At 29.9% G+C, this 14,296-nt stretch overlaps 2 protein-coding genes across 2 annotated transcripts; both read left to right on the top strand.

The window, feature by feature from the left end:
* The first annotated feature begins 2,372 nt into the window (after positions 1-2,372).
* LOC103875063 (cytochrome P450 85A2) lies at positions 2,373-5,310 on the top strand. Its single transcript, XM_009153512.3, has 9 exons — positions 2,373-2,673; positions 2,775-3,099; positions 3,453-3,602; positions 3,680-3,925; positions 4,013-4,099; positions 4,193-4,271; positions 4,577-4,683; positions 4,785-4,909; positions 5,014-5,310. The coding sequence occupies exons 1-9, from the start codon at positions 2,483-2,485 to the stop codon at positions 5,099-5,101; spliced, it is 1,398 nt and encodes a 465-aa protein (XP_009151760.1). The 5' UTR covers positions 2,373-2,482; the 3' UTR covers positions 5,102-5,310.
* A 286-nt stretch (positions 5,311-5,596) lies between these two features.
* Positions 5,597-14,142, top strand: LOC103875062 (myb-related protein 305). The gene is made up of 3 exons (XM_009153511.2): positions 5,597-12,466; positions 13,004-13,133; positions 13,414-14,142. Exons 1-3 carry the CDS (start codon positions 12,292-12,294, stop codon positions 13,913-13,915), a joined length of 807 nt encoding a protein of 268 aa, XP_009151759.1. The 5' UTR covers positions 5,597-12,291; the 3' UTR covers positions 13,916-14,142.
* Positions 14,143-14,296: the final 154 nt, after the last annotated feature.

Here is a 14,296-nt window from a genome sequence, read left to right as displayed (position 1 = left end):
ATGTGATAGTAGTAAGACCAAGATCTGATGGCGTTGAGTTATTATAAATCTACTGTTGGTAGTCTCCTCTCTAGCCCGAATAATATCTCCCTACAATCCTAGATGATAATTCTTTTGGATCATGAATATCTGATGATCGACGGTAAGATTATATGGTGTTGTGAGTATCTACTTGAGTATATGGTGTTGTGAGTATCTACTTGAGCTTTGTTTGGATCTACTTTTCTGAGGAGTATATACTTTTCCAAGAGAAGCTAGTTGGATTTTGTTGTTTGTGAAGCTTTTACCAGAATTTCGATTTGACGAAATTAAAATTTGGATGCAAAGTCAATAATAGCTTAAACCAAAATAAAAGTTAAAAGAAAAATTAAGATTAACTAATAACAAAAAGTAGCCATATTTTAACTACTAATAATTTTATTTTTATCTTTTTGATCTATTCACTATTATCACTATTCTTAACATTTACAAAAAAATTATTATCATCATTATTATTATTGCTATAATACTTTTTTTATCATCGCCAAACTGGTAGTTGCTTACATATAATTTTACATAAATATTATTCAATTTACATTTTTATTCATATCAAAGTTATAGTTTTAATAAAGGGAAATTACCACAAATAGCACATTCGTAGTACCATTTTTCATGTTTACACTAACCATTTTTACCCTCACATTTAATGAAGGGCAAAAGACAATTATATCATTTGGGTTAACTAATATAGACTTAGAGTTTAGAGTTGAGGGGTGGGGTAGGGTTTTTGGAATGTGAAATTTAATATTCTAATAAATATATAAATAAATACTTAAAAATATATAAATTTTTAAAAAAAATAGTTTCAAACATAATTTTCGTTTTTTCAAAAAGAATTTTGAAAAAAATAAAAAAAATCGAAAAAAATAAAAAAAATTATAAAAAAGTTTGAATTTGAAAAAGTATAATTCGAAAACATAAATCTTTTATTTTTATTTTTTATTTTTTTAAATAATGATTTATTATATATATAAATAACAAGGGCATAAGAGTCTTTTGCCTCTTAATGAAGAATGTATTTTTGAAAATGTCTCTTTAGTGGTTGTAAAAATGAAAAGTGATATCATGAAAATGGTAAACATGTAATTTCCTCTTTAATAAAAAGTTCTCTAATGATAGAAATATTTCAGTAATAAAATATAATTATTTTACATGTTTGAAATATATACACTAATATTATAATTTATTTGTAAAAATATCTTTATCACTAAATTTTGGATTTAATAGTCAATAAGAGTTTAAATTATTTAAGAGAAAGAAACTAAGCAATTTGCATGTGGATCATTTCAACCAACTCGCTCTTTACAAATATATATCATCTTTTTTCGAGAGTTATCCCGAAGATGGATGAGCACCAATTTGCATGGATTCTATGCTATATTTGGAAATGCAGGAATAATAAAGTCTTTAGTAATCTGGATATAGATCCCATGGATACTCTTAATTTGGCAGAGACAAAATCAACTCTATGGACGGAAGCACAAACTTTGCAGACGCGAAGAGTTGTACTAAATATAAAGGCAGAAAATTTACCATCAATTCCCGGACGATGGCGTTTTGTGGATGCCTCCTGGAAAGAAAACGACCCAATGGTCGGACAAGGTTGGTACAATACTTTAGAAGGTTTTGACCCTTCATACGGAGATGGAAGCACTACTTTGGGCTATGGAAGGTCACATTTGCAACTGATTGTTTCCAATTGGTGAAGATGGTTTCGGAACCAGATGAATGACCAGCTTTTGCAGCTTATTTAGAAGACCTCAAGATTTTGAAGGATACTTTTCACAGCTCATAGATCATTCATATTTTGCGGACATAAAACAAAAATGCGGACATTCTAGCGTGGAGTGCCAGGAGACAGCTGTCTTTTGTCGTCTATGTGAACGCAGAGTTTCCCATTTAGTTTTTAGAGTCTATATGAATCTGATTATATTGTTAACAAAAAAAAAAGAAATTAAGCTCAACTAAATAAGAAAGAGTGACCTACTCTTTCCATTTAAAAAAAGAATCATCTAAATATTTTTTTTTTGTAGTAGTGAAGATATCCTAGTCATAAATATAAATATTTGCTATATTTTAAATTTCATGGTGATTTGCTAAATTATGTCCAATATCATAAAAATAAATAGTTGCTATATTTTAATTTTAATGGTGATTTTCTTATATTATGCCCAATATTAATCCCCAAAAAATTGTGATATCGTCTTCGGACCAACTAAGAAATCTTACCGTGTTAGTTAAAAATTAAAAGCCAACTACACCTCTCTCTCTCTCTCTCCCTCGTCCCCTTTAGGTGCCTATATAAACAATGACACACACAGCCATCTAGTCCCAAACAAGATACCCTTAACCATCTCTCTCTTTCTATTTAGCTACTACTGCTTCTGTTCGAAAACAGAGCTCACAAGAAAGAAAGCAAAAGAGGAAACAAAAGGAAGAGAAGATGGGTATAATGATGATGATGTTTGGTCTTCTTATGATCATTGTCTGTATCTGCTCCGCTCTTCTCCGATGGAACCAGATGCGATATTCCAAGAAAGGTCTTCCTCCTGGTACCATGGGCTGGCCAATTTTTGGTGAAACCACCGAGTTTCTCAAACAAGGACCAAATTTCATGAAGAACCAGAGACTCAGGTACAACAAGTTTTTATTTGTTTAGCTAACTCTGCTCGTGGGCCACTTGGTCATTTAGGTTTGCGAGAAACTAAAATCTCATTTCTTTTGGATCAAATCAGATACGGGAGTTTCTTCAAATCTCACATTCTTGGCTGCCCTACAATAGTCTCAATGGACGCAGAACTCAACAGATACATTCTAATGAACGAGTCGAAAGGACTAGTCTCTGGCTACCCACAATCCATGCTTGATATTCTCGGGACAAGCAACATCGCTGCGGTTCACGGACCGAGCCACCGGCTCATGAGAGGCTCACTAATCTCTCTAACAAGCCCGGCTATGATGAAAGAACACCTCTTGCCTAAGATTGATGCATTCATGAGAAGTTATCTTTCTGGTTGGGATGAGTTCGAAACCGTTGATATCCAAGAAAAGACCAAACATGTACGTTCTTGCCTTTCTTTCTCTTTCTTCTTTCTTTGTTTTTAGACATTGAATCTGAATCTCTGGTCCCTTCCTTTATTAGGGATTTAATGTTTTTAATATGTCAAAAATTTATTTGCTTTTGAAAAACTAAATAAATTAAAACTATATTAAGTTTTATTAAAATATTAATAAATTATATTAGTATAAAGATTAATAAATTTATTTTTAATATAAGATAAATAATAATATTTTTTTGGTGGTAAGAAACATTAAATAAGTACCCCTCTAATAAATTTTTTTTTTTTTGTTCAATTTCTTAATACGTATTAAGAAATACTTTTAATAAATTCATTTGTTTCTATTTTGTGCAGATGACATTTTTATCATCGTTGTTACAAATAGCAGAGACTTTGAAAAAACCAGAGGTTGAAGAATATAAAACTGAGTTCTTCAAGCTTGTTGAGGGAACTCTTTCGGTCCCAATCGATCTCCCAGGAACGCAATACCGTTGTGGAATCCAAGTAAAATACTCAGAATCTTGATATAAAAAAATAAAAAAAATAGTGAAAATATACTGACCTTTTTGGTTACTTCTCAGGCAAGAAACAATATCGATAGGTTATTGACAAAGCTGATGCAAGAACGAAGAGAGTCAGGAGAAACTTATACAGATATGTTGGGTTACTTGATGAAGAAGGAAGATAACCGATACTTGTTAACTGATAAGGAGATAAGAGATCAAGTATTAACGATCTTGTATTCGGGTTATGAGACTGTCTCTGTAACTTCCATGATGGCTCTTAAGTATCTCCATGATCACCCTAAAGCTCTTGAAGAACTCAGAGTATGTTCCTCAGAAACACAACTGAATTTTTCGGGTTTCTGACGGTTTATTCCGGTTTGGTTTTTGATTACTGGTTTTTGATTACAGAGAGAACATTTGGCTATAAGAGACAGAAAACGACCTGACGAACCGCTTAATCTCGACGACATTAAGTCCATGAAATTCACACGAGCTGTGAGTATTTTCGTACACAAATTGAGCTATTAATATTTATTGTTCTTGATTTTGACAATGTAATTTATTTATCCTTTGGACCATTTTTAATAGGTGATCTTTGAGACATCAAGATTGGCAACGGTTGTTAATGGTGTCTTGAGAAAAACTACTCACGACTTGGAACTCAACGGTAAGAAACTAGTATTATAATTCGGTTGAAACTGAAGATCTTTTTATCATTATTAGTTTTCTACTTTTCTTTATGTGCGTGTGTGTGAGAGAGAGAAAAATGTGGGCATGTGGACCATACCTTACATCAATTATTTACAAATATAAACCAACCAGTCCAGCAAAGCAATCATCTCCCCGTGACCCCCCATGGTTTTAGTTCAATTATTTTGACAGAGGAGAAGATCAACCTTTAATTTTGCTATCTTGATGAAATATTGTTATATGTATTAGTACTTAATAGGTGTCATTTAAATATATTTGCAGGGTATTTAATCCCAAAAGGTTGGAGAATTTACGTCTACACAAGAGAGATTAATTATGATTCATCTCTGTATGAAGATCCAATGATCTTTAACCCATGGAGATGGATGGTTAGTATTTGCAACTCTGTTTCTTTTTGGTACTCTTGTGTTTTGTTATTTAAAAACTTGAGGCTCACATAGAGGGTTTCTTTGGGTATTTAAATATGCAGGAAAAGAAAATGGAATCAATGAGCTATTTCTTACTTTTTGGAGGTGGAGCAAGACATTGCCCTGGAAAGGAACTAGGAATTTCTGAAGTCTCGAGCTTCATTCACTACTTTGTTACGAGATACAAGTATGTTCTTAATCCATGTCTCTTTAATGTGCAAAGATCTGATTTGTTTGTTGTTGCTCTGATTGATGATTTGAGATCTTAATGTTTTGATTTTCCTTGTGCAGATGGGAGGAGAAAGGAGGAGAGAAACTAGTGGTCTTTCCCAGAGTTTCTGCACCAAAAGGATACCATCTTAGGGTTTCACCTTACTGACTTTTGTTTGACCTAATATTCAAGTTATGTATATATAATCAGTTAAGTCTTTTGTTAGGGCTAATTAACCTATTTTTACCTCTCAAGATCTTAGAAGAGATGGACTGTGTACAGAGAGAGAAAGGGAGAAAATGGAATATATAGAAAATAATATATTTTAAAAATGTTGAGCTCAGTCTCTAATCTTGTAAGTTTTTGCATTTCATAAATATTGTCTGAATAACTGAATCATGACCAGTTTTATTCTAATGATGATGAAATATAAGTATTGATTTAAAAACGGTAAAAATTACAGAGTAGGGCCGGACATAATATCTATACCCGAAGTATTTACTCGAACCGACCCAAAAAATAAGGTATCTGACCCGGTCAGATCCTGTATAAATATCCGAATGAGACAATTTTTCAAAACCCAGAAAATCGAAACCAAACCCGATCCGCACCGAGAACCGAACGAGTATCCAAAAATATATTTATAATATTATTTTAAATTATATTTATAATACTATTAATATCTAAATTAAAATTATAAACAAAATATATTCGTTATTTTGGGTATTTATAGATGAAAATGGATGTTTTGGATAAACAATTCTCAAAAAATTTTATATTCATGATTACTTTCAAACAAAAATAACCAATTTAAACTACATAAATTGAGTATTTTTGAGTTTTAAAGTTATTTTGGATAGGTTTGAGTAGTTTGGATATAGAATACCCGAGTCGAATCAAGTAGTTTGGTTACTTTGGATAAAACCCGGACCCATCTGGATCCGACTCGAACCCGATCTGGAAGACTATTTTCAAAATCTGAAAAACCGATACCCGAATGAATAGTATCTATACTCTAAGGGATACCCGAATGACCAACCCTCTAACAGAGATACATTGTCGAGGAAAAAGGTATCAGGGGTACATAATTAGGACCTCGAAAGGTTTTGACAATGACAACTAGATATATAATTACTTAATCAGTTATTGAAAATATGAAATTAGTAATCATCTGATGATCTAAGGAAAATGTTAAGAGGAATAACATTTATAATTATGTAAATCAGACTGGGTAGTAATTTTATGCACATGTTTGAGCCCAACATATCCCACAATAGCTATTGACGAAATGTCAACATGAGAATTTATATCTAATAAAAAGCCCACAACCCAGGTTAGTCAATTAGGTCCATCTAACTATATGAAGTCAACCTAGTTTCACAGTATCTGAGCAGTCACTGCTGAATTCGTCAAGTCCGATCCTTTTTTTCTCAGAGGCTCCAATTTTCAATGTGAAATAACGTGAATCCCGTATATATGTGTAGAGAGAGAGAGAGAGAAAGACGAGTGATGAGCTCATAGATCTATCTAATATTATAAAGAAGAGTTTCCCTCATTCTTGGTTGAGACACGTCATCAATTCATTTTCTAAGGCGACACGTGTCCTATTTTTTATACATTGTGTTTCAATTAACTTGATAAGTTACATGTGTGGGTTTTAGGTTCAACTCAGAAGTCCAGTCCGTTAGCTCTTATTATAGTTTGTAATCGTACTTAGCTCTGGAAAAAGATGGTTCTTGTGTGAACTCGTTAGCTCGATGTCTCTCGTGCACACTAAATTTTCATCGGACGCCAGACTTGTTACAAGTGGTTCTATGTACCTACTAGCACGAGCTTCATTTATTACATATTTTCGGCCAAAAATTCTTCAAAATTTCCCTAGGCCTATTGTTATAATCTCAAGATTATAAGCTTCACCTGTGTTTCTTTGTATAAGGTTCGAGGATTTTGTAACTCACATTTTTTTATATTTTATTTTTTTAAAAAGTGGCAATTTTTCTGTTTGCTTCTTGCTTCTATTCTTAGAAATACTAGGACGGGCTCTGCCCACTTGTGATTCTAGTGTATATGTACCTAACTAATTCATGGTATATGGCACCATGGCCAGCTCAACATTCTTGTTTTTAATGGAAGACTAGGTGGGTTGCCTGCAATTTTGAGGGTATAAATATTGTTTGAAAATTATATATTGTATTTATAATTTTGTGATTTTGAATAATAACCAAAATTATTAAATTAAACTTTAAATTTTAAATATTTTAAAATCAAAAGTCTTGGTATTAGTATAATTTTAGAAGAATTTTGAAATACAATGATAACTATATTTGTTTTAATATAAGTTTCCAAATGTCTTTTTATGACATAATTTGTGATTAATAAAAATTCAAGAATTAATGAACAAAAAAAACTTTCTATTTTGTGTATTATCTTGTCTACCACTTTATTTTATTTTGATGCAAATATGTTACAAAGTTATCACAATTTTGGCAAATCACAAATCTCTTTCTCACACATTTTTGATTTAGAGTTTAACATAAAACTCACAATTGGATAACCAAACAAATTCATCTTTAATTTTATTTAATTTAATCATCACACTATACTATCTTTTTAGACACTGATTCTTTTGACCAACATTTTCATTAAAATTAATCATAATTTAGATATTTTAATTAGTCTTATTTTCATTTTTTAAAAATTACTTTAATAGATCCTATTTTAATTAAATATGATAAAATAACTATATATCAGAAAATAACATGATTTATTTTTATAATTTTAGATAACATGATATCATTATTTTAGACATATATACTTAATATTAATGTTAGATTCAATAGTTTTTTACATCAAAATAACATGTTTTATTTTTATAATTTTTTTAAAATTTTGTTATCATACATTGTAAAAATTTATTATACAGTAAGAATGCATATCATTATTAATTTTGTTTTGCATTCAATTTAAGTTATATTTTCTATATTCGACTTATTAATTTTAAAACTTATCATTTATATTTATTTTATTTAGTCAGTTTATCTTCATGTTGTAAAAACACACAAAAATAATTAATTCACATTTATAGTAATACGCAAAACACATGTATTTTAAAAAAACACATGTACTTTTACAAACAAATGAAAAATTAAGTACTTAAAATATAAAATAACCAAAAATAGAACATGCAAGTTTTATTATTTTTCACTCGTGTTTTTAAGTCTTCTTTCTCTTTTCCTTTTTAAAAATAAGCATGCCAATTTTATTATTATGAAATATATAAATTATGTGAATAGAGTATTAACTCTAGTCTTATATTGATATAATGTTTCAATTTTTAATTTTATATTATAATAATTTTTTTTATAAATATTATTTTAAGACAATTTAATATTTAATTTTATTATAATCAAAGCTATACGAATTATATTAATAGAGTATTAACTATAGTCTTGTATTAGTATATTGTTCCGGGTTTTCAATTTATATTATAATAGAATTTTTTATTTATTTAAATGACTTACCATATAAGTTTATGTTTTTAAATATACAAATGCTTTAATCATTTCTGAAAGTAATAAATCAACTATACCATCAACATTTGTCACTAAAAATGATTGAAATTTTTTTAAATTGTATACTTTACTTTTTTGCATTCATTGGACATATTTTCAGAAATATATATAATGAGTGAGCATAAGAAATATTATTAGGTTTAAGTTAATTAGTTTTATGCAACATAATATTTATTTTATTCACTATCAATAAAATAATTAATAAAACATGTTTAAAACTGTATATATAAGTATTTCTAAAATATCATATGCATTTATATGTATATTCTGAATATCTATAATGTAATCTCTTATAATTGATTGTTTCCATAACCAAATTATGTTAGTTCATCTATATTTAGGACGTTTAATTGTTTGTTTGGTAATATAGATTAGATTAGGTAATTCGAAAATTAGTTTCCTTTTAGAAAAATTAATTAAATAAATGAAAATTAAAATATTAATAACCAATCAAATTAAAAGAATTAATTCTAAACTTTACATATTAATGACACATAATCAAAATCCACTTAAATATCTTCTCAATTAATATATATGAAGATAATTAACTGAACTAGATATACATAATTATTAATAGAAAAAAATACAACCAATTGATCTACAAAACATTAATAACATAAATGAAGAGTCGAAAACACGTCATCCTACAAAGATTTGCAGTCAAAATGAATACCCGTGAGTCTTCACGCCTAAATTATTCACAACTTCGCACTAATCTAACTGTATATGTGTACATTCTCTTATTTTCAACTTTGTTTAATCGTTCTTATACTTTAATAATTGAGACATTAGACCCAATAATTAATAAATATTTCTCTTAGACGTCACACGTTAGCAACAAAATTTCAAACTTATTTCAATAGGTCGTACACCTCATTCACCATAATTTCTATTAGTTTATTTTAGTAAAATATATACTTTTCGTTTGTTTTATAAATTACTGCATTTAGTTATGTTGTGGTCCTTCTCCTTCATGTGGGGGAAAATGATCAAAACATCTTCTTATTTAAATGTATGAGGTGTCGACCAACTCTCCAATCTTATGATGTCACAAAAATGATTTGAGGCTTATTAATCTATAACATTCATAATTTTGTGTTGTATGTTTTTCTTGATTAATTATACCAATACCGCTAGCTCTAAATATTTTCCGGTATTTTACGTATTTTTGCTCGATGATTTAGCATTTAAACATAAAATGAAAATTTTACTTGTTAATATAAACTCAAAGAATACTGATAATTTTTTTCTTCGAAAACTTATACGTCTTAATCTTGAAATGTTGTATTTTGTTTATCAAATTCCTAGTTAGTATATAAAATCATATTGAATATAATCGAACTGAAACCATTAAACAAACATCTATAGAGTCTTGGAACAGGAAAAAAACAACTAACATATATAAGATTATGTTTGATAGTAAATAATATTTCTGATAGACAAAAAACATGCAAAGTATCAACGCCAACTTTGCTACGTTTAACTTAATATTAATTAAAATGATATATATATATATATATATATAATCCAAAACATAGACGTTTATATTAAGTTTAACACAAATTTAGCATATCCATAACATGTTATCTATAGTAGACTATGTTTTTTAGATGAAATTTCAAATTTATTGATCAATCAAAAATAGGCATTTACAAAAAATATCCATGACATGTTATCTATAGTAGACTATGTTTTATTTTAATAACTATTGTTTTATAAAAAAAAAACTGAAAATAAAAGAAAATAACAATAAACCGAACCTTAATTCGATTTAAACACCACATGTCAATTTTAATCATGAAATGAATTTTTCTACTTTATTTAATATTAAAAATAACATTCTATCATCGATGCATAGCACAAAAGAACCATATATATATAGATTAAATTGCAAGATCAAAAACTAGATAGGCTAGTCCAAGTCCAGGTCCGGCCTTAATAAAGGTTTGGTGATGCAGAATCAGTTCACCACGACTAAGTTAAAAAGGTTTGATAACTAACATGCAAAAAAGGTTTGATAAAAAAAGAAGCTAACATACATCACTGTAGTTTTTTTCACAAAAAATAAACATACAACCGTAGCGATTGTAGTCGAAGCGGCTAAATCTTTATCATATACCATTAAAAGAAAAAAAAATTAAATAAAAAAAGAACAAGTTGGTATTGGCAGCCGAATTTTTTTTTTTCTCTTTGAACATTGATAGTGTTATTAGTAGTAATAAGAAATCTAAGTAAAAATATACATGATGGGGTCCATAACTATGTACCATGATAATCTTTCTAGAAGCTTTTTTAATCTTAAAACGAATTTTAATTATTTTCTTTTAACTATATATAGAAGTAACTGTTTTCATATAGTTCAAAAATCTTTTTCGAGTTGGATCATGTGGTAGCCCGTCTTTACTTTTTAACACTTGATACGCTAGATCTTCTAGGTTTACACCTGTTGATCCAATTTTTCCATTCGAAACATATATATGCACGTAAATTGGAGTGATTAATTTTTCTTGAATTATTGTTGTGAATACTTGTTGAAATTTGTTTTTGTCCATACGTGTACAGTCCTTGTCAGAATAGCTTTATAAATATTGTTTTATAGCAAAAAATGATCCTAGTTTCTTACGTCATTAAAGATTTTGTCTTTGATGCTTATCTAACACCATCGGCCTAAATTCTACTTTGAAAAACGAAAGCTGCATGAAAATCATTCTATAATTTATCAAATGAAAACTAAAACCACAACCAAGATCATACAATAATTAAAATCTAGAATTCTGATAATTTAACTTTTTATGAAACCATCTTTAAGTTTTGCGATCAAGGATTCAAGGGAACTTGCAATCTCCAAAAATATATATAAAAATTAAGTGTTATTTCTAGTTCAAATCTTTAGAAAACAAGGTTGAATCGGTTTAACCAATTCAAGAAAACCCTAGCATTACCATAAATGTTGATATGTATGGCCGAAAGACCACATAGATACAAGGTGAGTCATCGATACTTTATTGTCTGAAGGGAATTTTCTGATTTTCCTATTGCCCGAATTAGTATACACTTCATTATGCCCATTATTTCGAGCATATTTTCTAATTTATCAATAAACTAATCAAGAATTACTCTTAAAGCATGTTTTTTCATTATTTTATTTAGCAGGTGTTGAGGTTTTACTGGCTCAGAAGTTATTTTCCAGAAATAAAGACAACCCACTAGTATTTTATAATGTATATTTCCCCAAGAACTTAATCCAGAACAAAGTTATGCTTCTATGATGATGTCTTTTAAGTGTCCAAAGACAAAACATTGTTGTTCAAGAATAATTTTTTAGTGATGACGAATAAATATATATGGTACGGATCTATGTATGGATTTGGTAATAGGGTACTTGTAAAATCTTAATTGGGTAAGAAAAAATAATGAGCTGGTTCTCATTATGTGTCAACACTTGTTCGAAGAATAGAGGTTTACCAAGATTGTTTCCGTGATTGAGGAACTCAAGTTAAAATTTATATAATTAAGAAGGCTAATGATAGACCATACATTCACATATGCTACATGATTAAGTATAGGGTCTTAAACTAAAGTAAATGAAATAAAATATATAGAATAAACTCCCATAAAAAGTAAGAAGTGACTGTTCTTAAGCACATATAAATATATACACACATGTTCAACCACAACCATCAACATAGTATAGCAAACTAAGCGCCCTCTTACGTGCACAAATATACGCATAAGTTGTAGCTAGTATTGGTTGTGTGTGAAAGAGTGTTTGAGAATTCAAGAGATATGCTTGACTGGGGAGTTGATCAAGTCCAGCAGCGAAACCATGATCTTTATCAACAACAACAGCAACAACAAGGATGTAGAAAGGGACCATGGACACCTGAAGAAGACAAACTTCTTTCTGAGTATGTTACTTCGAATGGGGAAGGAAGATGGAGCTCTGTTGCTAAGTGTGCAGGTAAACTATTTTGATTTTACCATGGTTACATATATATTTGCTTTTTATGTACATGTTACTCATATAATCTTCATTGTTGCTATATCAAAAGCTCGTATGACCATAAATAAAAGACAAGTAGGAGATCATATAAATGGGGTATAGTTGACTTAATGAAGCTCTTGATAATACATGCTTGATGTTTCTTTTGTCGTTTTTAATGTATCAGCAGACTCATACTTTTCATGGTTAGCAATAAGACAATGTCATGGTGGAATAAGCTTTTAGGGTTTATTTTCTCGAAAATCAAAAGATGATCTTATGATTCCTTGTTCTATGGAGTTGACTTCGATTAATTTGGGAACATTTTAGATATAATACTTTTTTTATTCGAAAATGTTGGTCGAGATACTGTTAAATATGAAACATTCATATACTATATCTTATAATATAGATAAAGATCATCAAGTTGCATTAAATTGGACATATTCATGTTTTGTCAAACCAATTCTTAGTGCTCTTTTTAATACTTTTGCTTGTCATGGAATTGTAAATTAGGGTTGAATAGAAGTGGCAAAAGCTGTAGACTAAGGTGGGTGAACTACTTAAGGCCAGGGCTTAAGAGAGGACAAATCACTCCTCAAGAAGAAGGAATCATCCTAGAACTTCATTCCCTTTGGGGTAACAAGTAAGCTCCTTTCTTCTTTGAAAATGCTAATTAAATTCGAGATGCTAAATGAAAACTTATATAGCTAGCAGTACATACTAGTTATCTAACTACATGAGTGATATAGAATACTATTATATTTTACTGATTGCATGATTCATTATTGCGTTGTTTGTTCCCCTTTATTATCGTAACATTTGTAGTTGTATTAGTATATATATATATATACACTCATTTTCTGTACGGATTCAAACAATTCATGGGCATGCATTTACATATAGTTTTCGCAAAATATATATAGGTGGTCAACAATCGCAAGATATTTACCAGGACGAACAGATAATGAAATCAAGAACTATTGGAGAACCCATTACAAGAAGAAAGAAAAATCTTTTTCGAAGCAAGAAAAAGTCAAAAGATCCCGGAAACAGCTAGATTTGAAACCACAATCACAACAGCAACCTCAACAGCAGAATCAATCATCTCAGTTTGTGTCTGAAGACCACAAGAAACTCGACAACGAGCAAAACACTTTCTCTTACCAGACTAGTGTCTTCTTCACTGACCAATTTCATATGCCTCAAGTTGTTGCAGCGACCTCAAGCGACCACTCCATGATGGATGAAGGTAACTTGTGGGGCAGCTTGTGGAGTCTAGACGACCATGATCCACACCATTTTGGTGGTTGCTCGGAACAGAGAACAGCTTCTAACGTTTCTGAGAAGTTTAACGGCTGCGGAATTGATGCTCCGTTCTGTGGATCATGGGATTATAGTTATAATGGATTTAACACGAGGCTATAATTATTAATTAGTATGTACGGAGATATGAAGAAAGCTGCGTCTTCGTACGGTTACTAGAAGAAAGAAAGATCTCGATTTGTATTTTTCTAACCTTCCTAGCGCAATAGACCGGACTAGTGAGGCTAATAAAATGGTTTGGAATAATTATGTCTCCACAAATCTACTTTTTTCTTTTCTTTTGTAAAAGCTTTATGGAATCAAGTCTCCTGATTTATCGTTTCATACTATTTAGTATTGACTCTAATTTCTCTTTTAGCGAGTAAGCTTGGGAGTCTAGCTTGCTTAAGGGCCGGTCGAGTGTTGAGAACGGTGACAGGTCAACTGGAACATTTCGAGGCTCTATGCAACTGAAATAACCTTAATTTTCAAATAAATTTAGGT

Source organism: Brassica rapa, chromosome A06 (genome assembly GCF_000309985.2).
Source record: "Brassica rapa cultivar Chiifu-401-42 chromosome A06, CAAS_Brap_v3.01, whole genome shotgun sequence".
NCBI classification, from domain to species: Eukaryota; Viridiplantae; Streptophyta; class Magnoliopsida; order Brassicales; family Brassicaceae; genus Brassica; species Brassica rapa.
The sequence above is the reverse complement of the archived record's forward strand: the minus strand, read 5'-3'. Positions and strand labels throughout refer to the sequence as shown.